This window comes from Pongo abelii, chromosome 2 (assembly GCF_028885655.2).
Source record: "Pongo abelii isolate AG06213 chromosome 2, NHGRI_mPonAbe1-v2.0_pri, whole genome shotgun sequence".
In the NCBI taxonomy this organism is placed as follows: Eukaryota; Metazoa; Chordata; class Mammalia; order Primates; family Hominidae; genus Pongo; species Pongo abelii.
Window position 1 is genome coordinate 946,704 of NC_085928.1, and position 27,057 is coordinate 973,760.

Consider the following 27,057-nt stretch of genomic DNA (forward strand, 5'->3'; position numbering starts at 1 on the left):
CAAATATCATTTTGGTTCCTAAGAAAAATGAAAAAAAATTAGAATTAGGTTCAAATGTACATGCTTTGTGTAACATGAGATGGAGAGTTATCCATAATACACTAATATTCTTTAAAAGCAAGTTATGGAAGAATATATTTTTAAAATCCCATAATTGTTATTGAAGAACGTATTTATACATATTTATGAGTGTTTATATACATATGTGTGCATATCGTGTGTGTGTGTGTTAAAAGCCTAGAAAGGTTAACAATAGATACCTCTGAGAAGCAGGTACAAATTGGAGAGATTTTCAACACTTGTATTTTTTAATTTGTTACAATATACCCATTTTTTTTAATGACAGAGATTGGTAGGAAAAATGCAGAAGGGAGGCATTTTGGAAGTTGTATTCAAATATCAAATTAATAATCATATCTGGGTTCATTTAACCATCCCTTAGGTTTCGGAAAGATCACATTTAGAAACTTATCTTAGCTCATGAGCATGTGAAAGCTCTGCCTCATATTATCCACGAATCGTTAAACATAATCTTCTGACAAACCCAAGTGTCTTTTTCAGATTAGTTTCCTGTTTAAATATTTTAGCTTCCTCAAAAATAATTTTTGATTTGTTTTCTTCACTCCTATCCTTACAACTACCAGCCACAACCACCATTCCCAGGTATATAGAAAAACTATACATCTGACTCTGGCTATAAGAGTCAGAAATATAGTTATAGGACCTTAGTTTCCATTTTATAGCTGAACAACAGGGTGTTTTTTTTTTCTTGGCCTTCACCACTACCGTTGCCACTGTTCAAAAATCACCACGACCTGGCAACATTAACAAGCAGATGAGGGCTGCCTCCTGATCCCTTTCTCAAAATCCTCAAAATCATGCACTATAAATTTACAAAGAAAAAAGAAATGACTCCTGCCCCTAAGGGATGCATTGAATAATTACTCTTTATCGTAGCATAATCTAGTGGCTAAATGTGTAAGCAGTAGAAACAGACTGTGTAAGTTCAAACCTTGTCTCTATCTTTTATTAGCAACGTGACCTTGGACAAGTTGCTTAATCTCTCTAACCCTTAACTTTCTCATCTTTAAATGGGTTTCGTAATACTGTCTACATCATAGGGTTGTGAGGATACATGATGTCATATAGTTAAGTACCTTAGAATGTTGTCTGCCATATAGTAGAGGCTCAATAAATATTAGTTACTAGCTGTCATCATCACCCTATGTTCATCTACATTATCTTGATCCTTTTCATAGAGAGTATTAAGGCCTACTTTCAAAGGGCCATTGAAGGTGACTGTCTCTAGGTATAAAAACCTTCTTTATTCTTGTCTTGGGACTGACTCCCCATATACTGGCCCAGTCCTCCATTTCCCTGGGTGCCAACTCTGTAGCCTTTTTCTCTCTTTTATTAACTCCTCATCTTTCTACTGTATGGCAAACTGATGGAGGCAGATGTACCTGTCCCCATCCAAAATTTAGTTTAGATGCCAAAACTGATGATGCATACACATGACAAAAGGGTATGAAGTGATTTATTACTCACATAATGAGGCTTTCTAGAGAGAGATGGGCAGGCTCCCAAGCAGATCTGAAATGAAAAATGGCTTGAGAGAACAGGAAGGGGCTACTGGCTTGAGTTTTTATGGTAGCTAGGGGGTGCAGCTAGGGTGAAGGCTGCCTGTTGTGGGACAAGATGCACGGTTTGAACTTTTCACAGGTGCCAGAAAAGGGAGACTTAGGCTTTTTATTAACTTGCTCAGATGTAGGGCAGAAGGAGAAGTTGGGCTTGAGAGCTTTTAGCAGTCAAACATCAAAAATAGAATCAGACTCTTTATTGTACTACCCAAAATGAAGGCTCCACAACGTTCCAAGGCAGCACCACCTTTCCTGATAGGGAAATAGACTCCCCATGACCTGGAGGTTCAACTAAAATACCACCCCCAGTCTAACACCACAAGACAGAGCCACAGTTTTACTTCCTGGTTACTCCTCCCCGCCGCCACCCAACAACAACAAAAAAAAAGACAACTGTTCTTCAGAAAATTATGAATAAAGAAAGGATGCAGTTAACTAATTTTATTTCAAGTTAATAATGAACAGAAAACCATATACATTAATACTGTCTTTCTTTTGAATTTTTTTCACAGGTTTTCCTTATTTCTTTTAACCTCACAGTAGTTATATAAAGTTGTAAGGTCAGAGAGCTGTTATTGTACTCTACAGCCATCACTGAAATGCTCAGTGGTACACAGTAATAAACTAGGGCTGTGATATAGGTGATACAAGACAATGAGAAGCTTAAAAATAATTTATATTTTAACTTTATAATGTACTATGTGATGTATATTTTATTCTCCTGGTAATAAAATTGTTTGGTATTCTTGAACATACATAAACTGACTGTTAGAAGCTCAGAACTAGGTAAGGAAGAAAAAGATAATGAGTATTTAATTGAGAATAGGATTCTAAGAGTAGAGTCTGCCAGTTCAGTGTGGGTTGGCCAGGTGTATTTCTTAGGCCAAATGCCTAAGTACTTAAGTGATCCATCTAATAGGATTGCCGTCTTGGGTTTCTAAGAAATTACTGCTGAGACTAGCAGAAGGGTTTTCCAACTCTGCAATACCTATGATTTTTATTTTATAACTTTTGACCTATAGTCCCTGTGTTTTGAATAATGTTATCTGAAAATAAACAGCATTTATCATAGAAAAAATAATCTACTTATTCACAAAAGATGTATTTCCATGTTTCCTCGTGTATTGCCTTATTTTAGTAAAGATTTAACAAGATTAGCACATAGTTATTGTGAAATAAAGCAAGGTAATATAAATTAGAAATGTATGAGAAAAGAAAAACAAGGATAAGGTATTATATATATCCTGGTATGTGGTCATTAAAGAGTGGTGCTCAGAGAAGTCCTGTAGATGTCTGAAAATTCGGCTTTAAACTTCCTTGTAGTCAATGGGAGAGGTAAACCTGAATAAAATGTGTGTGTGGATGTGACCACAAATGGTGCTTTTAATTAGCACAATTAATATTACCAACATGAGTTTATATAATTTCAATAAGAAGCAAAGAAACATCAGTTGGTTACATTTTTGCAGATTCATCATACACAAATTATGGTATTTGTGAGACTTTAAAATTATAAAACTAGCTTATGGATGCTGTTTTTCTCCTTTGAATCCCCAGCTGTCTCCATCTCAGGTCAAAATCCAATGACCTAGTACCTACTGTGAATCTTTTCATTCAGAAAAATGTTTCTTTTCATTTGTTATAGCTAATAAATTGTTTATTGGCTCTTTTATGCCATTATTGGTCATGTATTGAAGACTTTCCCTCTTGCAGAAACGCCACAATACAATATATTGTGGAGAAAGATCTTTAGAGGCCATCCCACAAAATATAACCACTATTCATCCCTGAACTGTGGGTTTGGAAGTTAAAGGGGATCTTTGAGTCAAATAATTAAACAGACTGCAGTTCAGCTGGTTGAACAAACGTTGATGGAGCGCCAGGCCCAACTAAATGGAGATGAGTATGTCAAATTCCGTGTCCCCAAGAGCTTGGAGTCTAAAGAAGCAGGTCATTTCACTAAGTGCAGTGTTGCTAAGGGGAAGCTTGCTCTAATGAAAACTTTGGCTTTTTTCCATAGGTTGGTACAATAGGCTTTTCATCAACTTTGTGCTAAGGAGGCATGTTTTCTTCTTTGTGCTGCAAACCTATTTCCCAGCCATATTGATGGTGATGCTTTCATGGGTTTCATTTTGGATTGACCGAAGAGCTGTTCCTGCAAGAGTTTCCCTGGGTAAATCTTTCCCCATCTTTATAAAATGTTAACATGGGAGAAAGTTCAAGGGAGGTAAATAAAATGGGTCATACATGGAGAGGAAAAGAGAGTGGTGGTTTAGTAGGGATAGTCAGAGATGAACATCCAGGTTGCAGTATCGATCTTGACATCCTCAAGGGCAAATTGTAATTGAGTTCTTTCCTTGGGAACCCGGATTTTAGGGATGAAGTCTTTGCTGACTGACCTGCAGTTGGGTGATAGTAAAGAAAGGGGGTGAAATTATGAAGCATAAACAGCCTCACTTTTAAAGCTTATCTCTTTTCTTTTTTAAGGGAACCTCCCCATGCATTATACAAGTCCACTTAGCTTTTCAGGACAAACCCTTATATCACAGAAAGGAAAACCTTCAAACTAATTCACACTATACTCTTAGTGTATTAATAACAAATTACCTTGGTGGGTTAACAAGAACGTGGAAGGGATGCTTGAATTTGAAAATATGAATACTGATTAGAAATTAGGACTTAACTAAAAGGCCAAAATCAGAATCAACCACAGTGGAATTTCAGGTACAGTGGCATATTAGTTGGCAAGAGATTTTAGGTGGAGAGACGTTGCCAGCCTCATTAAGTCACTACACAGGGGTGATTATCTACACCGTCTAACATGCTATATGCTTCTGTCACACACACTGATTTATGGGAACCATTTCAGACCCACTTAGCAGTTATTGAGATCTTAGAAAGTAGAAGATACCAAGCTAAGCACTTAGATGACATGTTACTTAATGAGAACCCAAGAGATAATCCCACTTGCCTTTTTTGCTGGTCAGGGCAGAGCCCCCTCATTTTATCTGATTTTGTTCTTTCATTTGTAATGCTCTATCTAGAGAGAAGATTGTTATTATTATAATCATTGTTACAATTATTGTAATTATCACACAATTCATTCCAGAAAGGGTGGTTTGTAAGTTAATGTTCACAAATTATATGCATACTTCAAAAGATCATTTGAAAGACATAAATTATTAATATTAACAATTTGCTCACCTCCTTTCCCTATTAAAATATTCAAGCTACAACCATTTGAGACTTGAATATCTTCAAGGAAAAAATACCATCTGAATAAGTAATTAAATTATTTGAACTGTTTCTTCACATCAGAGCAGGTGCCCTAACCTCAGTACTGCAGTGTGGCAGCATAGACCCAAACACAAGACCAAGGACACATTTCCAGCCCTCTAGACACAATGAGAAAAGCACTCAGTCTATAAAGGTTTATGAACATGATTTTCAATCAGATTTCTGAAGTTGACTGCTCTGCTCTATACTGTGAAAATGACAGCAATAAGAGCTACTTCCATGGAAGGGTGGAGTGAATTGGGAACACTAAAACACTTTTAAGACATCCTTGAAATTCTCTGCTTCTTGCAACCACATCTGCTCCCTTAGGGTTAGGAAATTGCTATGCAGATTTATGTAAAATGCATGCAAATCATAAGTGTCCCTCTCCCACTTTTTAAAAAAATTATTTTAAGAGAACAGTAGTATTCCTATAAAACTGTTACCCTCTCAGGCTTTTGCTTCCTACCACCCTCACTTTTTTTTCAAAGATGCTTTGCCCTCTTCTTCCCTAGCTCTTTGCAAATGCTTAGCTGCCCAGTTCTCTGGAAGGTCCCTATGAATACCTATTCATCTGTCCCACTTACCTTTTCTCTTCTGCCTCCTTCCTTCACCTTCTCCACAGCATTTGACATTATTAGGCATCCTCTCCAAATCTAGGACCAACTTTAGTGGTCAAGAGTTCCAGCCTCATCTTCCTCATCTGCAAAATGAAATTGTTCATACCACCTCCTAAAGGTCACTGTGAGAATTAAATGGGAGAATTAATTAGTTTAATCATGTCAACAGCCTAGCTTGATGCCTGGCCCATAGTGTTGGATAAAACCAACTGCACACACAATGCATTAGTTTTCAATACTCTCCGCTAGTCTAGTTTTTTTCTACTCCCGAAGACTTTTTTTTTTCCGTTTCTCTTTCCTGCTTTTTCTTCCACTCTTTAAGCATGAGTAACTCCCTCCCAAGGATCTGCTCACTTTTGACTCTTATCAAATGGAACAAACTTTTTAATTCCAACTACTGTCCCTATGTAAGCATGTTCCATTTGGGTACTTTCAGGTGTATACTGGACTTTACCTTCAGGTACTACAAGCATTCAGCCTGTTTAGAACCGAGTCTTTCCTTGGGAACCCAGACTTCAGGGATGACGGTTGTGCCAACAGACCTGTAGCTGGATGATAGTAAGGAAAGAGAGTGAAAGTATGAAGCATAAATAGCCTTATTTTTAAATCTTATCTTTTCCCTTTCTAGGCACTCTCCCATGCATTACCCAAGCTCATTTAGCTTTTCGTGACAAACCCTTACATCACGGAAAAAAAAGAACCTTCAAACTAATTCATATTATACTGTTGGAGTCTTAATACTGACTTACTTTAATGGGTTAGCAGGGAAGCCACTTATTCTCTTCACTTTCCTCATTCTGGTCGGGGCCTTCCAGTTTGTTGAGCCTTTCATATTGAAACCTCAATTTCCTTCTTAATCTTTGGCAGTGATTCTCAAACTATGGCCTTAGGACCCATTTATACTCTTAAAAATTAACGAGGACCCTAGAGAGCTTTTGTTGCTGTGGGTCGTGTCTATCATTATTAGCCATATTAGATGTTAAAATAGAATTTGAAAATAGGTATTAATTCACTTAAAACTAGGAATAATCAACTCATTACAAGTTAACATGGTAACATTGTATGAAGCATAATTATTTTTTCTAAAACAAAAACATTTAGTGAGAAGAGTGGCATTTTTAAACATTTTTGCAAATATTTAATGTCTACCTTTATAGAGGGCAGCTGGATTCTTATCTCTGTTTCTTCATTCAGTCTATTGCAATAGGTTTTGGTTGAAATATAGGGAGAAATCAGACCTCATCAGATACATAGTTTGAAAAGGGAGTAGTATTTTAATAGTCTTTCCAGATAATTGTGGATAGCCTCCCTTCACATTACACCAAAACTCAGCAAGTGATAGTTCCTTAAAGTTTAATTGCAATGTGCTATCTGAAACCATGTCAACAAATATTTTCTACTCTGTTAGATTACAATCCATTGGTCTATCTTATACTTTTGATTACAATCCATTGGTCTATCTTATACTTTTGATTACAATCCATTGGTCTATCTTATACTTTTGATTACAATCCATTGGTCTATCTTATACTTTTGATTACAATCCATTGGTCTATCTTATACTTTTGATTACAATCCATTGGTCTATCTTATACTTTTGATTACAATCCATTGGTCTGTCTTATACTTTTGATTACAATCCATTGGTCTGTCTTATACTTTTGATTACAATCCATTGGTCTATCTTATATTTTTGATTACAATCCATTGGTCTATCTTATACTTTGAATAGATATTTCACTGATGCATTGGTCATTTGGAAAATATTGGTTCACTGAGTTACAGAGATCTTCCAAATGTTTACATAATTCATTATACTGGTTTGGATCATAATCTCAAACGACACAATACCAAATGCCGTAATCCTGAATGCTGAAATCCTGAAAGATCAAAATCCCTAAAGTCTAAATCCCTCGAGTCTACAATCTCAAAAATCACAATCACAGGATAATTACATCATGTTAGGCCAGTTACTATGCACTATCTTCATGCAATTGCCTATAACCTATCGCTGTTGTACACTGTTTCATATATGAAATTTTCTTTTTGGTTTTTGGTCTGTTTTTCTTAAGTTTTTTTTTACTATTTTTAATTGTCAGAATTATATTAAATTTGCTATGCTATGTATTTCATCTTTGCATCATTTCTAGTAGTAGAGACATAAAGAAGTTAGACTGTTAGAGAGTTCTAATTTATATTATGCATTTTTGCAAATTTAGCTCCATGAAAGTGCATTATCACATTAACTTTGTGTGTAAGTATTGTGCATGTATGTAAAAATGTTGAAACTTTCTCAGTAAATGAAGACATGTCCTTTTTGTACATCTGCATTTGTGAAAGATAAAATTTCATGAGATCTCAGCTCTTTGGGTGACTGCATATGTGGTGGGGGACCATCATGGTTTTTGATCGATCCTCATAAGACTTAGGTTGTTCATCATGGTGTTTCAGATGACCACAGTTGTAAAGCTGGGTGCCCACAATGACCCACCATAGTGATATGCATTTATATGTTTCCCTTTTGACCTATTTCTGTATCAATATAGTTCATCTGCTCATAACTGTTATGCCTGTGCAACTGTTGTTAGTATACCTGAGTGTTTATGCTTACAGAAATACGTGTGTTTTTATTGCCTTATTTTACTGTGTAAAGTGGCTTATGAAGTGTTATGTCTTTTTTATGTTTCTTAAATAAATTACCTTTTTAAAATATAAATAAATATCTTTTAAATTTTTCAAAATTATTTTTAGAACAATATTTTCAGTATTTTGATCTTTCAAGACTGTGATTTTTAGTATTTTAGACTTTAGAGATTTTGATCTTTTGGGATTTCAACCTTTGGAATTATGGAATCTGGAATTGTGTCCTTCGGCATTATGATTGGCTCCTCCTCCCCACCTGTCTTTCTCTGTCAAAGTCCTGCCATCTCTACATGGCCGAAAGCCTTCAGTGATGACTCCAAGCACACATGGTCTCTCTCATCTTTGAACACGTGGCACTTTCTGTACCTCCTAAGTAGCTTACTTCCTCTATTTCATGTTTTGCTGTGGGACAGGAGTGGCTTATCTTTTGACCTCTATTAGAATGTGAGCTCCTTAAGGACTAGGATCACTATTACCATTTTGTTGTTGTTGTTGTTCCTTCAGTGAGTAGCACAGTGTCCTCCTGCACATAGTTCATGCTCAGTACGTAGTTGTTAAGTTGCCAGTGTTTAGACCACCATATTTTTAGTTGCTAACTGGAAATGATAAAGGATGATTCATTTGCTGGTGAAGACCCTCCCACATTTGCCATGTTTCAGGTAAAGAACAAAAGAGGGTGCGTAGCATAGAAGTATCCACTGTGATTAGGCAATTCTCATAAGAGATAATAGCTACCATAACTTGAAATGTGTGATGGGTCAAATATATGATTATGTCTCTCCATTCAATTTGGTGTGGAGAGTGTGAGTCAATTATAAAGTTGTTCAAGGATATTTAAACATTATACTTTCTCCTCTCATTTCCACTTCCCTCCTTCTTTCTTTGCCTCCATCATTCTTGCTTGATCCCTCTACATGAGGTATGCCATTCTCTATAGAATGAATTAAGTAATGGGCTCCTTTACTGGAAAACAGATATGGCAGAGGAAGACAACCGAAGTTTTCAGGCCTGTAGTCACTCTCAGAGAAAAAAACATCTCCTAACAGAGGATATGTCATATGCTGGAAAAGTGAGTACTTAGGCAACTGGATAAGAGCAGTTTATTTAACCATCACAGAGATTATGAGAATTTCTAATGACAGTTATTTGTACTCTTGCACCACCTTCATGAGAAAATGGATGTCAGTTTCTGGTCGTAGAGCAATGTTGGAATGTCAAGCCACCTTCCTTTCCTTCATATCATGTAATATTTTCTTTCTGCCTAGGCCTATATGAAAAATATTTTTACTCACTTGAAGGTGAATATAAACACCCCCTCCCTTCAAAAGAACTACCTGCAACACAGTTACTGAGGGGGTGAAGAAACTCAGTGGTTTCATAAGTGATGCCTGTCTTCCCTGCTGCTATCATACTAGTCAACAAAACTCTCCACCATGCATGGCTAAAAATAGCCAATGAAACTGAAAGATTAATAATGCCCCCCAGACTAAAGGGTTCTTAAGACCCCGTGCATGCATTTAAAAGTTAATATGGTGAGGCTGCAAGAGCCCAGGGGAATTGAATCAAAGCGTCAGACTAAATATTTTCTCATAACACTTTCCTAACCATGTGTAGCAACATCAGTAGTGGGGAAGATAATTTTTCTAATCCAAACACATGACCTTCCTTTGACTAAATGGTCGCTTCATATAATTCAAAACTCCTTTATTGGGATGTTAACTTTAATGGGTTTGGAAGGAATACTACTTGTCAAGATTAATGTATTTTTGAGGGGTGGCGCAAGACATAATAAGTGTATGTAATGTAGCTATAATACTCCTGACTTCAAGTTCTATTGCTTTAGGAATTTACATCTCAGTTTTCTCATCATTCACTCCCCCTACCCAACAATCCCTCCTCTCTACTCTAATTTTTTTTTTTATTGCTCATCTTAAAAAAGGAAAATTTAGAATGCTGGGTTTAAAATAAATAAGGCTATTGTCAATTACTTGGATTAAGCACCCTTTTAAAGAAAATGATTAATAGTTTATTGCTTTCTGGCAAATATAGATAGCACAATTCCTTTTTATTTGCCCAGTAGTTATCAATTTCAAATACATGATGAGACCAATCAGGCATATACATTTGTGTGTTTGTTCAAAATCCTTATTTTGTCCACTAAGCTCCATATTACTGTACATTGAAAAAAAAAATAAGTTCTGTCTTTTATATCTTAAAAAAAACAATAAGAGAAGACATTAAAAATTTTTTAGCTGGGTGTGGTGGCTCATGCCTGTAATCCCAGCATTTTGGGAGGCCAAGGGGGGCAGATCACCTGAGGTTGGGATTTTGAGACCAGCTTAATCAACATGGAGAAACTCCCTCTCTACTAAAAATACAAAATTAGCCCAGGTGGTGGCGCATGCTACTCAGCTACTCAGGAGGCTGAGGCAGGAGAATCGCTTGAACCCAGGAGGCGGAGGTTACAGTGAGCCGAGATCGTGCCACTGTACTCCAGCCTGGGGGACAAGAGCAAAACTACACCTCAAAAAAAAAAAAAAATTCAAACTAATGAGGTTAGCACCTAAGTGGGAATATTAGTTCATGATTCCTTCACTTCCTATTAGTGAAATCTTGAACAGAGTAAGACACTGGCATACTGAAAATATCAGTATGGCACAGTAAAGGCACAGTGTCTTCTTTGTGCCTCTTGGCATAATTCTGCACTCTGAACAGAATTTGCACTCTGCTCTGACAAAATATGGGGGAATCCCTTAGCCACTCTCAGCTTCTATTTCTTTTCTGTTATGTGTGGCTAATTATTTACCTAGATATGTGGTAGGTAGATATTTGATAAAAGCAAGCAGGTTTTATTTAATAATCTTGGCTTCAGCTATACCTGTAATGTTAATAAAAATTCCATGCTTAATAAAATTCCATGCTTCATGTTCATTCTTTGCTTCATGTTTATGTAGCAAGTATGTTTTAGAGCCAGGGAATACAGACAGCACCCTCTGATATGCAGATCGTTGATAGTACCATTGTTGGGGGAAACCTGGGACTTGATGAGACAGTGGCCTGTGTTCAATGTTAAGAGCTGGAATAGCATTTAGGTTTCTTATTCTGGAGTTCAAATCAGTGTGAAGGTGAGATTCCAAGTCCTCCTATGGTACTGTCAAATTGCCAAGTTGTGTTGATCTTGATCATACGAACTAAAAACTTTATTTGAAATAGAATGGCTCTATAGAATTGTCATTGTGTTCGATATGGGGCTCTCTCAGATGAGAGCCTAACAGAATTATTACAGAAAGGATAGTCAGGTGTTGTTGAAAGCAGTCCACATGCTGTGGCTGTACATTTAGGAGTAAATCACAGTGCTCTTCCTGCTGTTTGAGACTCTGTCTGTTGACATTACAATGTCCTCACAACTTATAAAAATCATTAAGGATTCCATTTGCACCTCCCTGGTGGGAAATTAAGAAATAAAACCATGCCAGCCAGTGTACATTTCAAATATTTACAATAGTATACTTTCTCTCCAGGCGGTACTCTTGCAATATCCCTCTGAGAAATTAGTGTAGACATTGAATGGCCCTCCTCATGGCCAGCATTTTATTAAGGAAATCTCAGAGTCACTTCTTTCTCCATTTTTCCCCTGGAACCTTGATCTTCTTACCTCTGATGATCATGCCAGAGAACAAAGAAGTAAAAGGAAGAAGGGAAAAAAGGAAAGGGAAGAGGGAAGGCAGCAGAAAGGGAGAAGAAGGGAAGAGAAGGAAAGGGAAGAGGGGGAGGGAAGGGAAGAGAAAGGAGGGGAATGGGGAAGAGAGTGGAAGGGGAAAAAGCGACTGGAATTTAGTTGTTGCTCAGTAAGTATTTACAATGAATTGAACCCCTACTAGCACACTTATACTCAGAATCAATGGAACTGTAGTTTCATTAACAATCGACAAAGAGAATAACAATGGCTTTTTAAGTATTTTCTGTGAAAGGATAATATAGAGAATAGCAATCTTGAATGCTACTAAAGACCTTTCAAGAAGAAATAAGCTACCTGGAAGGAAGAAATATTAAACGTAGACATAAAGACAGGTTATAAACAATGAAAATTGTGAAAGAATGGGAAAGGTTAGAGGAAATGATTTTAGAATATATTTTTTAATTGAATACATGTTTACCTTTCTGGCATGCTTAAAAGAGGCCCATCTGAGGGTGAAAAACAGAAACGTCAGACTCTGGTTTCTGTGAAGGCTTTAAATGGAGGAAGGGAAACCTTCTGGACAATAGGGTGAGGGCAAGAAAAAGAGAGAAAAATCCGATGAGAGTGTTTGTTTAGGCTCAAGATATATACTTGGTCAACATGCACACACCTTCCCTCCTCTTGGATCACCAGGTTGATATTGTTCTAGAAATGCATCCCCTGGTGTGATTCAGCACCAGATCCTGGAAATGAATGGCTATATCACTGAGCTTGCCACTATTCTCAAATGGCAGGAATCACCACAGTGCTGACCATGTCCACAATCATCACTGCTGTGAGCGCCTCCATGCCCCAGGTGTCCTACCTCAAGGCTGTGGATGTGTACCTGTGGGTCAGCTCCCTCTTTGTGTTCCTGTCAGTCATTGAGTACGCAGCTGTGAACTACCTCACCACAGTGGAAGAGCGGAAACAATTCAAGAAGACAGGAAAGGTACAGCCTTGCTTTGACTATCAGATCCCTTGGGGAATGTAGAAAAGACTACCCTTATCTATTGCCCTCTCTTGACAGTGTTGTAAGCCTTTGTATTAAGTCCATATGCTTGTCAAGAGGCAAGTTGACAGTATGGTGACAATTTAACATTGAACCTTACCCTCTGCTCTGTGCTGGCTGTTTTCTTATCCTCACTCACCTTCATCAGGAGTTTTTGTGTGTGCAAAATTTCTCTCAATATGCTCCTTTCCCCCAACTGTACCCTTTGAATAAAAGGGGTTGACATACAAACCACATTCTTTCAAGTGGATGATGATGATAATAATAATAGCTAACATGTAATGGGGGTTTATTATATATTGGCATCATACCAACCATGTAACGTATTATGTCAGTTAACTCTCATAGTAAGGTCAGTATTTTATCGCCCTCATTTCACAGAGGTGAAATAAATGCAGCTGGGTGGTAACTTGGCCAAGGTCACACAGCCGAAGAGGAATCAGGCTTTGCTTCTGGGTCTCCTTGACTTCAAAGGCTGTGTGTGCGCTCTCAACCAATAAATGATATGTTTCTCTCCATCGAGAGCCAGCATTTATATATCTCTTCTTGTCACTCGGGAGAGTGGTAGAGCATAAAGGGAGGTTCTTCCCCCCACAGTATCCTAGGAATGAGGTGCCTTCTGGGCTCTAAATGTTATCCATGTTTTTTGTGACATTGTTTAATAAATGTAGATAGATTGCTCTCTACCTGCTTCATTTCACAGAGGATTTGGGCACCAGTTTCCTGCTTTTACAAGAACTTACATAAGATATTGTACTTCAGAAACTTAACTGATAAGAGTCATTTGTTTCTAGTTCTACACTTAAGAGAATAAACACACATACACACACATACATATGTGCATATAGTATATATGTATACATATACCTCCTATACAGAGAATATCTATACACATATACCCATAACTTCAATGAAATCTATTCACATTGGTTTTTTTCACATGAGCATTTATATGCAACCAAACATTATTTAATATTTTTTCTACTTCTGAGAGCATCTCATACTTTCAGGGTGTTTTTATATCCTCTTCTCACACCAAACCTTCATGTCAGCCCCCAGTATAGATCTTGCAGAGATTATTATCTCTATTTTATAAATGAAGAAGCAGAGTTCTAGTGAAATGAAGTGATTTGCCAACAGATTCTCCGCCAACAGAACCGCCGTTGCAATTCAGATCTGGAATGCTCACTTCATCCTTTGATTTTACATCCTTTGAGTCAAAGCTCTAATAACAGCTGATTTTGTTTTCTTACAGATGCTTTCATTTCTTTGCTAGCAGCATGTGACTATGTTTGCCTGTCACTTACATACCCACAGTGAGTGCTATGCAGGTGTAAGGAAACCAGGAGCTGTTAGAGCAGTATGCAGCAGTGGTGCGTAGGCATCACCTGGGTGCTCGTTAAACTCTAATTCAGGAGGTTTGGGGTGGGACCTGAGACTATGAATTTCTAATAAGCTCTAGGTGATGCTGATGCTGTTGATCTATTACCCATACTGAATAGCAATGATTTGGATAGTCTGTGAAGTGAAAGGTGACGGGGAAAATGTGTAAGGAGGGAAAGAATTTTCTTCGTGTTTTATTTTGTTTTTATACAAGGAGTGGCTAACACAAGAAATAGGCACTGAAGTACTTTTGGCTCACTTCCTTCTAGTCCTTTGACTCAAAAATATCTACAATTCCCTGCCCCCACCTGCCACACAACATATGTTCTCACTGCCTGATTGTTTTATAGTTGTTGATATTATACAAAATCTTTTTGTGTCCCACTATGCAGAACTTCTTTTCAGGTAATAAGCATCCTCCATTTTAAAAATTATTTTTCACTTCTCAATTGTAAAATTACTATAACTGAGATTTTACAATCTGAATTGTTTTTAAGTGTGGAGTTCAGTAGTGTTAAGTATATTCACATTGTGGTGCAACCAATCTCCAGAGCCCTTTCATCTTGCAAAACTGAAACTCTATACCCATCAAACAGCAACTTCCCATATTCCTCTCCCCCCAGGCCCTGGAAACCACCATTCTAAGCATCCTCAGTTATCTCAAATAAATGCAATTATCTCAAAGGAATGTCCTATTTGCCATTCATATCTTTGTGGGACAAAATGAAGAAATGATTGAAGTCAGAAGAAGTGATGGCAGGCCAGGCACAGTGGCTCACGCCTGTAATCCCAGCACTTTGGGAGGCCGAGGCAGGTGGATTTCTTGAGGTCAGGAATTCCAGACCCGCCTGGCCAACATATGAAACCCCATGTCTACTAAAAATACAAAAATTAGCCGGGCGTGTGGTGGGCACCTGTAATTCCAGCTACTCAGGAGGCTCAAGCAGGAGAACTGCTTGAACCTGGGAGGCCGAGGTTGCAGTGAGCTGTGATTGCACCACTGCTCTCCAGGCTGGACGACAGAATAAGACTCCATCTAAAAAAAAAAAAAAAGTCTTGATGGCAAACCAAATCCACCACATCCCAGCTTTGTGTTCCAGGTTGTCTCCTAAACTCCTTCTGTGCTTCCACAATGGTGTCATTTCTTCCCCGTTTACTTCACAGGGCTGTTATGATGATCAAGTGATATAGTAAAAGGGCCTAAAACCTTTGCAAATATAAAGTGCTATACAAATGGAAGTTCTTATTGTGAGTAGTGCCCAGAACACCTGCCCTGAGGGAATAGGAGTATTACTAGGAAGAGTGGGAACAAATCCAATAGGATGAGATGCCTTGGAAGAAATAGGATGCAATGGGAGGGGCCGGATAGAAGAAATGTCTGTGGGTTTGGGGGCTAATAAATAACACTCCTCTATATATATGGAGTTGGAAGCCAGTATTAGAGAGGCAGCCAGTTGTGGGAGCCAGATATGTGGATATAACAATGTCATCTTTGTTATTGGTAAAGCAGTTTGGAGAATGTTGCTTAGATCTGTTAGCAGGAAGGCTCACTAATATTTCATCACTAGCTTAAATGTACTCACTGTCTTGGTCACTGGCAAAACAAGAATGTTCAGGCCTATCCCTGGAAGGACAGTATCTCTTTACTTCATTTCAGAGAAGAGACCTGGACACCAATGCAGACACCAAATGGAGGACTCAAAAGGGACTGAGCCAAACATGCCAGTTTCTTCTCCCAGACGGCTACAGTAGAGTGACCAAGGGATGACGAGAAAGGGCTGGAGTGTTAGGCCTCGCTATGGAGTTCCTCTCTATGAAAACAAATCAGGCAAAACTTGTTTTCATCACCCCCCTACCACCATTACTACTACCATCCACCACCCACCACCATCATCCACCACCCAGCACCATCCACCCTCTACCACCATCCACCAATGCCACCACCCACCACCCACCACCACCACTCACCACCCATCACTTACCACCCACTACCACCATCTACCCCTAACCACCATCCAACACCACCACACACCACCCACTCACCCACTGACCACCACTTACTACCAACCACCACTCACCACCTACCACCACACCATCCCCCACATCCACCACCGCCATCCCCACCACCCAATACCATCATCAACCACTGTTCACCACCATCCACCACCACCATCCACCACCACCACCATCCACTAACACTACTAACCACCACCCACCACCATCAACCACCACTACATCCTACTATCACCCACCACCATTATCCAACACCACCGTCTGCTACCATCACCCACGATCCACCAATAACATTACCAACACCATCCACCACCATCACCACCACTCACCACCCACCACCACTACCATATACCCGCACCACCATGCACCACCTACCAACACCACCAACCATGACCACTGCCAACTACCACCCCCATCACCACCTACCACCACCACCACCATCCCCACTCACTACCTCTACCCTACTCACCACCCACCACCACTATCCACCACTACCACCATTCACCACCTACCACCCACCACTCACCGTCATCCATCACCATCCACCACCACCACTTACCACCACCCACCATGACCACCATCCACCACTACCAAACACCACCATCATGAGCACCATCTACCATCACCACCAGACACCAATACCTACCACCACCATTCACCAACAGTCCCACCACCACATGCCACCACCACTCACCACCATAACCACCACCACTCAACACTACCCACCATCTATCAGCCACCACCACCATTCACCACCACCACCACCCACCACCCACCACCACCATTGACCACCTCCATCACCTACCACCACCATCCATCTCACGTTATCACTATCCACCACCACACACCACTACCACCCAGTACCATCATGTTCATATACATATTCCAACCACCTCTCTCCCCGAGATACTCAGAACTGGAAGAACAGCAGGTCTAAGGAAAATGTATCCCTGGTGTTGACCATTGCTCGGAAAGAGGAAAAATAGCTATTTTCTTTCTTGGCTGGGTGCGGTAGCTCATGCCTGTAATCCCAGCACTTTCGGAGGCCAAGGCAGAAGGATTGCCTAAGCTCAGGAGTTCAAGATCAGCTTCAGCAACATAACAGGACCTCGTCTCTACTAAAAATAAAATAAAATACTGTCTCTGGGGATGTATCTATTATGCGTCCGTCTGCAAGGGGTGCCTGACAGTGATGGTACCTTCGCAGACATATTACTCTTTGGGTCCCAAGGTTTGGCTTTCATGCTTTCCATTGCCCCAGCATGGCAGGGCACTCCAAGCCACTTCAAGCCCCATCCGGGCTGGAACTGGTGTCGGGGGAGCCTTGGATGAATCATATGCCCTGGTGTTGGTGTTTCCTCACTCCTCTGAGCTCTTCTTTCTGATCAGGCCTTGCTTAAAGTTAAATAAAAGAGAATGAGTGAAAAAAAAATTAGCCTAGTGTAGTGATGTGTGTCTATAGTCCCAGCTACTCAGGAGGCAGAGGTGGGAATGATCATTTGAGCCCAGGAGGTCAAGGCGCAGTGAGCTATAATCACACCACTGCACTCCAGCCTAGATGATAGAGTGAGAACCTGTCTCAATAAATAAAAAATAATAATAAATTTTAATTTAAAAGTTAAAAAAAAAGGGACAACATAACTCAATTATGTGTCCTTGATTAGTTCACTGACTGCACAAAATAGTCTTCATGTCTTTTGAATTCAGTAAAATATTAGGTTTTTAAATCACTATAAATCAAAGACATGTTTTGGCAGAATTTATTCCACAGCCTCCAATTTGAATTCTGAATAATTTCATCCAGTAGTAGCCTCTCTCTATTTGTTCATTTTTGAAATTCCCTATGAATCAAGAAGTGATTTTGTTTTCTCCAAGAGCAATTAGTAACAGCTGCTTTGTAGACACTGCTCTAAACTAGTGAGAACCACTATCTTCCTCAGAGTAAAACCTTAAAGAAAATTTTAGTTTTGATTCAATCAGGCACTGGAGCCAGAAAGCATTGACAATTTGCTCCTTCAGAAAAATAAACCAGTTTTATGTTGTTTAATTGGGCTATGTTACGATCATTTATAGGTGCTCTGAAGCAAAAATGGGAAGGCCTGGCTAATTTGCATTTGAATGGAGCAGCTAAAATCTTTCCCTATCCCATCCCCAATTTAAACACAAATGGATCACCAGATGACATGGTTTTAGTTTTGGACCAAAAAATATATATATACTGAGGATACTGCTATATTTTCTATAAAGAGAAAAAATAAGTTGAAAAACAAATCCAATTGGCCTATCTTGCTGTTCTGATAAATCATATTTAACTTTATTAACATTATTTACTATAATTCCTATTCGTAAAACCATATTCAAGACCTACTTTAAAAAAGGTTTTTTTGACAGATTTCTAGGATGTACAATATTGATGCAGTTCAAGCCATGGCCTTCGATGGTTGTTACCATGACAGCGAGATTGACATGGACCAGACTTCCCTCTCTCTAAACTCAGAAGACTTCATGAGAAGAAAATCGATATGCAGCCCCAGCACCGATTCATCTCAGATAAAGAGAAGAAAATCCCTAGGAGGACATGTTAGTAGAATCATTCTGGAAAACAACCATGTCATTGACACCTATTCTAGGATTTTATTCCCCATTGTGTATATTTTATTTAATTTGTTTTACTGGGGTGTATATGTATGAAGGGGAATTTCAAATGTATACAACTTTAAAGCCAGATGATATTTAAAAACAAAACTCTTGAATATGAGTTGGATAGTCCTAGATGGAACTGGGAAAGAGCGAGTCACCTCTCCTGCCCTAATGAAAATTTGAAAGCTGACTGATTTACATCTAAGAAAGAGTTTAGGTCCTAGAAAAGTTTGACTCCATAAATAAGACTCATAGGCATGTGTATTATGGGAAAAACAGTTTTCCATTGGGAAGGGCTTTATAACTACTTCATCTGAACCCTCCTTCTTTCTTAATGAAATGTTCTTTATTTAACTAGGGAAGAAAGCTTGACTATAACAATAATTCAAAGATATTTTGTTTCTTAGTGCCAGCCAAGTGCCTGGTTATCTACCAGAGCTCAACCGTCCTAGGCAAGAACATCCACATAGAGGTAGTATCATCTGCACTCACACAGCTGAGAATCCTATGAAGGATCTCCAATCTCCTTCTCCAGTCAAGTATTTATTCTTATTTAAATAGTGTTTCAGGCCAGGTGCGGTGGCTCATGCCTGTTATCCCAGCACTTTGGGAGGCTGAGGCGGGCAGATCATTTGAGGTCGGGAGTTCAAGACCAGCCTGGCCAACATGGTGAAACCCTATCTCTACTAAAAATACAAAAATTAATGGGCATGGTGGCACAGTCCTGTAGTCTGTGCTACTCGGGAGGCTGAGGCAGGAGAATCACTTGAACGTGGGAGGCAGAGGTTGCAGTGAGCTGAGACTGAGCCACTGTACTCTAGCCTGGGCAACAGAGCGAGACAGCATCTCAAAAAATAAATAAAATAAATAAATATATATAAATAAAAAATATTGTTTCATATATTTGTGAGCATAAGTGGAGAGGGGAAGCTAAACTTCCACTCATTCTTCTCATTCTAGTGTTAAATTAATACATCAGTCATCAATAATAACATCTTGCATTTTGTAGGTCATGTATTGTTTTCACAGCTTTTTAGAGGTTTTTAATTAATCACTTTGTTCAACAAATGTTTATTGACCACCTACATGTGCCAGGCACTTTACTAAGTGTTATGTACTGAAAAAATGAATATGAAATAGCATTCCTGCCTTCTCTAAGTGCATCGCCAACAGGAGCAGTGAACTGGAGCTATAAAACATGTGACGAATGTTAAAATGTAGGTAGGTACACTCTCTGGTGTGAGTTCTGAAAGGGGGATACCAAAGAAAGAAAAAGAACATCTCCAAAGGGATGTGGATTCTCAATTTACAAACAACTGGAGATGCTTCCAGGTATCGTATTGAGTGAAAAAACTGAATGAAATGTATTTATCCCATAGTAATCCTTAATATCTTTGGTTGAACCAAGTAAACCAGGTCAAGTGGGTATTAAATAAATTTTTATTAAGTAGGAAAACCTCCTATGATCAGTGTTCATTTTGCAGATTGGCAGTGTGCATGCTTTTGTTTTGAGTATTTTCTGAACAAGATTCAATTTAAAGAAAAGCCCTTGGCAGGAAATAAGAAATATTCTGGTACCTATTTTTGATTTCTAGGATTGAATTAAGAGAAATAAATTAAATGGTGTATTACTTTCAGTGTAATTCCTTTTATTTCACCATAAAGTAAATCAAAATGATTTGAATTATTTTTTCACCAGGTGAAGAGACAAAAACTTTCTGCTTTTTAAACCAATAACATTGGTTTTGATTCTCTGTTGTGAATCACAGAGGGTTCTAGAAAAGTATCTTCCTCCTGGGTACAAAATATTAAAAGGAAAATTATTTTCCTATTATGAATTCCCTCACAGGCAGGCTAACTCTGGGATACTTCATTCTATTTTCTTAATACAACTTTTCCAATTCTTTTGAAACTTCCCAAGGATTATGTTTTTATAGGATACTCTCCAAAATTGAGCTAATATAATATATTAAAACGCTTCTCCATTTCATTGTAGATAGACCATAAATAAACTTTAAAAAAACCATTTATTTAATGGGTTTTAAGCTTGATTTAATAGTAGCATTTGGGTAGGATTATATTTTCAAAATATAGCACAGATTAATATTTTAGATGGCCAGGAATTTGTAGCTATTATTTGGCCTAGCACTACAATTGTATTACATTTCTGATTTTGACAAAACCAGATGTTTAAAAAGGGACAAATATACAAATGAACAGAATAAATCTACACTGTTCTCTTCATCCAATACTCAGCTTCTTTGGGCTTTTCTGTTTTTTTCGTATACTTTGAAGTATAACATTCAGTATGTCGAATGCTTCCCCTGGGCATATTCATTTCCCTGTTTTGAATCAAACACATCACTGAATACATTTGGCAATCTAGTCTAGGAGAATGGGTCTCTATCACACCCACACACTTGGCATTCCTCTGGAGGAGCATTAATGCACATTTGTTAGCCAATCAAATATAACTTTTGTTAATGTCTAGCAATACAGGCATTGTATTCTTCAGTAATGTATGTCTAACACTGAGAAAGAAAATATGTTTACTGCTTAAGGGAATTATTAGAGTATTTGGAATGAGCTCCTAGGAGTTTTGCCAGTTTTCTTCTCTTGAGATTGGTGGCTTGTGAAGACTGTGAAGAGAGGGCTGTTCCCATTAGCTTCATTTCTCCTCGGGAGCCACAAGATTTCTGTTCGGTTCTTACTCCAAGAAGAGTGAAATCACAGTTTACCTGAAAAATATGAGAGTGAAGACAGCATATAAGAGTTACCTCATTTTGATTTTCACTTCATTTATTCATCACAGTCCTGAACAGACTGTGCATGATTGTTCACTGAGGGATAAGCCTGGATAAAATGCAAGGATTTTAGAAAATAAGCTGCTTTCTACGATTAAGAAGAAGCCAGCTAGCTCTGTAAACTGCCTAAATATAGAAATGGGCTATTTTATAGGAACTACTTTGGAAAACCCATGAAATAATATATTTTAATTTAGTTTTATTGTTTCTGTTCTGGTTAGAAAATAAAGCTTCATTATTAAAATAATTTTAAATATCCACTGGCAAAAAAAATCATCTACCCAGAATTCAACAGTTCACATTTTAATGTACATTCTTAGAGGTTTTCTGTAAATAATTTACATTTTTTCAAATGGAACACTTTTGTAACAGTTGTGTTTATGAATCTAAGCACTTACATCAAGCACTGTCTGCTGGGGATACAGTAACGAAAGATGGACATGGCTCCTCCCTTATTGAACTTACATTGTGTTGGGGAAAGTGTCTATTTGTAGCCAGATTTTCTTCTCTGCATTATAAACAACTTCTCATGTCTTTTTTCCTGAAAACTGATTTCTATATGCTGCAGAGCTGTTCACTGAATGGGTGTACCATAGTTTACTTAACCCATCTCTTCCTGTAGGACATTATTGTCATTTCCTATTGTATGCTATTACAAATGGGTTGCAACTAACAATGTAAAGAACACTTAGAAGTAAAATTATTTTCGATACAAATGAAATGTCTAGCCATATTCAAATTTCTGCACTTATTTCCTTCAGAAGAATCCATGTTTGCAACTAGAACCTGCCATGTCAGACTCACCCATGGGTCTGCCTAGAAGCTCTGAGGTGTAGATTACTGTAATGGAAGAATCTTTTAAATTTTTAGTTCATTTTTCCCCATGAAGCAGAACCTTCTTATATATATATATCTGCTGGCATTCCCTTTTCATAATGGAAGTTTCTGCATTGTCTAAAATTCTTACATTAAAGCAGTCCTATGTATTGAAAACCTGCTTCTTTCCATGACTGCTATCACCGCTGCAAGGCTTTGCCATCTTTCTAAGTAAGAGAGTAACTGAGATTGCAAATATTTGCATATGAGTTGCTGCAAAATCATAACCAGCTTGTGACTACATTGTCTTAATCCTTGCAGGTGAGTTAATCTTCATAAGTAAGGTCTATTGTTCCTTATTGTGCCACTTACAAGCCTGTTCAAATCACACACACACACCCCTCCTTGTACATACAATTTTTTTAACATAGAGATGAATGAGAGAAAGAATTACATTTATTTATATCTATTTCTGTAACCATTATTATGATCAGCATTTCAATGAGAATAAACAACAGCCTCAAAGAAGCAAGAGAAAGAAGTGACATGAAAACTGCTATTTCAACATCAGTTCTGTACTGGTGCTGCTGTTATTTCTTGGCAAGGCCTTAGGCAAAGCAGTCAATGTTATATTCCAACTGCCTCATTTATGGAATGGAGCCACCTAGTCGTTCTCTGTAAACACTGCTTTAAAACACTCTATCACACTGTAGTGTCTTGCTTTTCCAACTGCAAATTTTTTCTTTCCTGGATTTAGCAAATAACTTAAACATAATTTTTTTCTCTTTTAAAGAAACCATGAAAAACAAATGCACTGGACATTTAAGAAGATGATTTTTTTTCAGTTTATTGCAATAGAAAGGGCATTTATTAATGAGAAACATCTCAAAGAAAAGGAAGGAGGTCAAGCACTTCAAATAGCCAGGTAGGCAAGTGAGTCACATTCACTGGGGAAGGGTAGAGGTGGGTCTGATCTTGGAATATGTGAGAGCAGAATGGTCATTTCTCAGAATACAAAATGTGGCGGGGATTTCCAAACCTTTGATACTTTCCAGGAACACACAGGCTCAGATGAAGTTCAGCACTGTCAGAACAACATTGTCAGTTGTTCCTTCCTTTCAATCCCCTGCTGAATCATAATGCTATTTTTGGTCAATGATGGGGCCAAGTGTAGAAAAGAGATTTCACAAAGTCACTGAGAAAAAATTACAATAGTTTTCTTTTTAATATATTGATATTTAGTTTGTTGTAGGAAAGACCGAACTACATTTTATTATCAGTTAGGTTATTTGAAGGATTTGCTATTACTCTCAATTCTAGGATCAGCACAGTTCATTATAGAAACTTACTTTCTGCAAGAGTGTTTCAAAGGTTTTCTACAAAATTGTGGTGCTAGCTGACCATTCCTTACCTTAGACAATCAAAAATAGGTGAAATTATAATGTCATTAGCAACTCTTTTGAAACACATTTTGTACTGTGAAATAAGACTTTCTGAAGTTTGAGGTACAAGCCAGTGTCCTTTAAAACTGACACATATGTTCCAATATTTCCAAAACTTGCTAACTCAACAAGGGATCTTAAGTAAAGAAGAAAGTACTTACACTTACATAATTTTTTTTACTTCATCAGAGAACATTAAGGCAGGTGTCTTAAGCATTTTGCACTTCAAAGAAGTGTTATAAACACAAACCCACACATCAAATAAATTTTTGGAGCAATCGCACTGCCCAAAGTAACTTAAAATATATATTTTAAATTAGGTTGTATCTTGGGTAAGGTTATATCTAAATTAAATCATGAATCAATGGGAAGGTAGCCTTGGGACCAGCTAAATTGCTTGTAAATAAATATGCAGTTCACGTAGACAGAAGAGAATGAGAATGTTTTGTGAAAAGGAACTTTAAAAACTGAATATGATTTCTAAAGATAATATGAATTAGAAGTAGGTAAGAAAAGTAGGCAAAAGAAAGACAAAGACAGAAGTTTAAAACGTGGTTGCTCTGCAAAATGATGTCCTTCAAGTTCCATAGCGTATATCTTTAGGGCAGATTTGAATTTGAAAATAGAATAAACTGTATTTGATTATTTGGAATACCATCCTGGTTTATATTAATCAGATGATTATTGCTCATTTGTATGAAAGATAATGTGCCTCTCTGCAATAAAAGCAATTAATTGCATGTTGGTCACCAAATTGCATGTTGGTTATCAATGCAACATACCATCTTGACAAAACTAATCAGCCCATTTCAAATTACTCAAGTTATTTGAATTACTTGATTCTATCATGATATTATCATTTATGCCTTCTATGTAATGGCTTGTACTGGTGGAATTCCTGGTGAGTTCTAATTTGTTAATGTGGGCTATACATTTATTATATTGCTGAACCATGTTTTATGGAAATAACCTGAACTTGTAGTAGGTACAGACGGAAAATGGCTTTATTTTTCACCAATTGCTGTCAAACATGCTCTATTGGCTGTTCTTTCTCTGCCTCTTGCTGACATCTCAGGCCGATCTCACAGCTTTTGGGATATCATGAGTTATTTATAAAGCCTTGTCTGATTTTAATGTGTTTTCCTTACCCCTACCCCCAACTAATTCAGGCCTCAACCCTGGACTGAGGAAACTGTCCTAGGAATAAGGAATAAGGTAGAATCTGCTCTTTAATACATACCTCTCCCCCATCCTTCGTTCCACCGGGTTTGGAGTAGGGAATGGATGGAGAGGATTAGGGAAAGGACTGGCAGAAGTCTCTTTACTTAATGATATGTACTTTAGCTCTCTTGGTTTGTTGCCATTCTCTGGGTGGCAGGCATGGCTGAGTAAGCAGTTCACCGGGAGCCTCACCCTTGGGGTTTAATGCTTTGGAGTCACCATCTTGAAATTCTTAATAATCTAATCTTTGAATTTGTTTTGTGAATGAAGTCTGAAGGAAGAAGGGAGGAAACTGCGTGTACCTGGGTGTGGCACATGCAGTTCTGCCACTGTCCCATCCTGTGGGATGGTTCTGGACCTCTCTTTCCCAACCCCCTCTCCTGCCAGGCCCAATGGCCTGCTGCTCGCTGCCCCAGGTAGAGGCGAGACACAGATGCAGAGAAGGCTGGGATGGGGTGCACTTTCTATAGCAGTTGGAGCTGGTCCTGGTGGCAGCCAACTCTGCCCTAGGCTGTCAGTGCTACAGTGTGTTTGGAGAGCAACCAGGCTGGAGCAAGCCCCTTGCCCACTCCCTATCCAAGTAATTAGCGTGTCCTGGCTGAGAGGTTGCCATCTGTTGGTGTTCACCCATCTGCTGAGGGTTGGGGAGATTGATGTCCCCATCCCTGGCCAGGCACAGCAGTGTTGAGCCAGTGGCTAGCAGGAGGGAGATCGCAGCAGCCTGTGGCCACGTGCTCCTGCACACACGTGGGCACTTATCGAAAAATAAAATGCTAAGCCCCTTCTTTACTGAAAGAACTCCCTGTGGAGAAAGCGACCCCAGAAAATCCTTAAAATTGAGTTCATGTCCATCCATGATGGAACAGGGGGTCAGAAAAGCCTCGTTCTATGCCCCTCCCTTTTATGATTTCAACACAACTCACCTGAAAGTATGGCAAAACAGAGATTTTAAGACTGACAGAGCAGACTCTGTGGCAATAAGATATCAAATTATAAACAGGTCCGAAGGCCATGCCACGCAAGGGTTAAGTCACTCACCCCTGCACTTAAAGAAAAATAAATTGTGTTCTAACTGCCACAAGGTTTTTATTTTTCTCTAGCAGCTAAACAAGTACTAGCCTTGAGATAAGCAATATTAAAACAATTGTAGCTTAGCACTGTACACTAACTAACTGACCTCCTATTCTACCAGCCATAACTTCAGCTTTGATTGGAAAAGAGACTGATTTCAGTAACTTTCTCCTGATAAGAAAACCACCAACCATAGACTAGTTCTGGCCGGTTTACAGAGGTTGTGTACTTGCCTGGCTTTGCATCCTAAAAACACCTCTTGACATACAGAGCCTAATTGCAATATATTTAAATGTTAAGTCTCCATCTCAAAGTGAACATGGGTCATGCATATTTGTTCAATATGCAAGTGTCAGGACCACCTTTATGAAAATTCATAGCTCTTCCCATAACCTGCTGGGCATGTAGGTTTAGCCAACTGGTTAAGCATTAAAGTCCTACCCCCATCCCCGCTCCTTCGAAAGTGCCTCTCCTTGGTCTTGGCCAGAGGCATGCCTCCCAGCCTGAGGGATGGGCACCTTGCAGGGTATAATCCTTTATGGGAAATAAAGTCTTCTTTCCTTTCCAATTTTATAATTTTTTTTTCTTAATTTAGCAGCACCCAATGGCCCTGCAGGGCCCTGGGTGCCTGTGAATGTCGGCACTCACCTTCCTGCACCGGGGTAGAGCACAGCACTTAGTAGCAAATAAAAGATACCACCCTGATAGTAAAGAAAGAGAGACAAAAGAAGGGAATGGTTTTATATTTTAGTACCTTT

The 27,057-nt window shown here is 38.5% G+C and overlaps 1 protein-coding gene across 1 annotated transcript in view; it reads left to right on the forward strand.

Moving 5' to 3' along the window:
* GABRR3 (gamma-aminobutyric acid type A receptor subunit rho3) overlaps positions 1 to 18,996 on the forward strand; it is a 48,475-nt gene extending 29,479 nt beyond the window's left edge. Inside the window, exons 7-9 of the mRNA XM_002813380.4 lie at positions 3,661 to 3,813; positions 12,653 to 12,849; positions 18,697 to 18,996. Of these exons, the coding sequence (XP_002813426.4) occupies positions 3,661 to 3,813; positions 12,653 to 12,849; positions 18,697 to 18,996 (650 nt within the window). The remainder of the gene's footprint in view (positions 1 to 3,660; positions 3,814 to 12,652; positions 12,850 to 18,696) is intronic.
* The last annotated feature ends 8,061 nt before the right edge of the window (positions 18,997 to 27,057 follow it).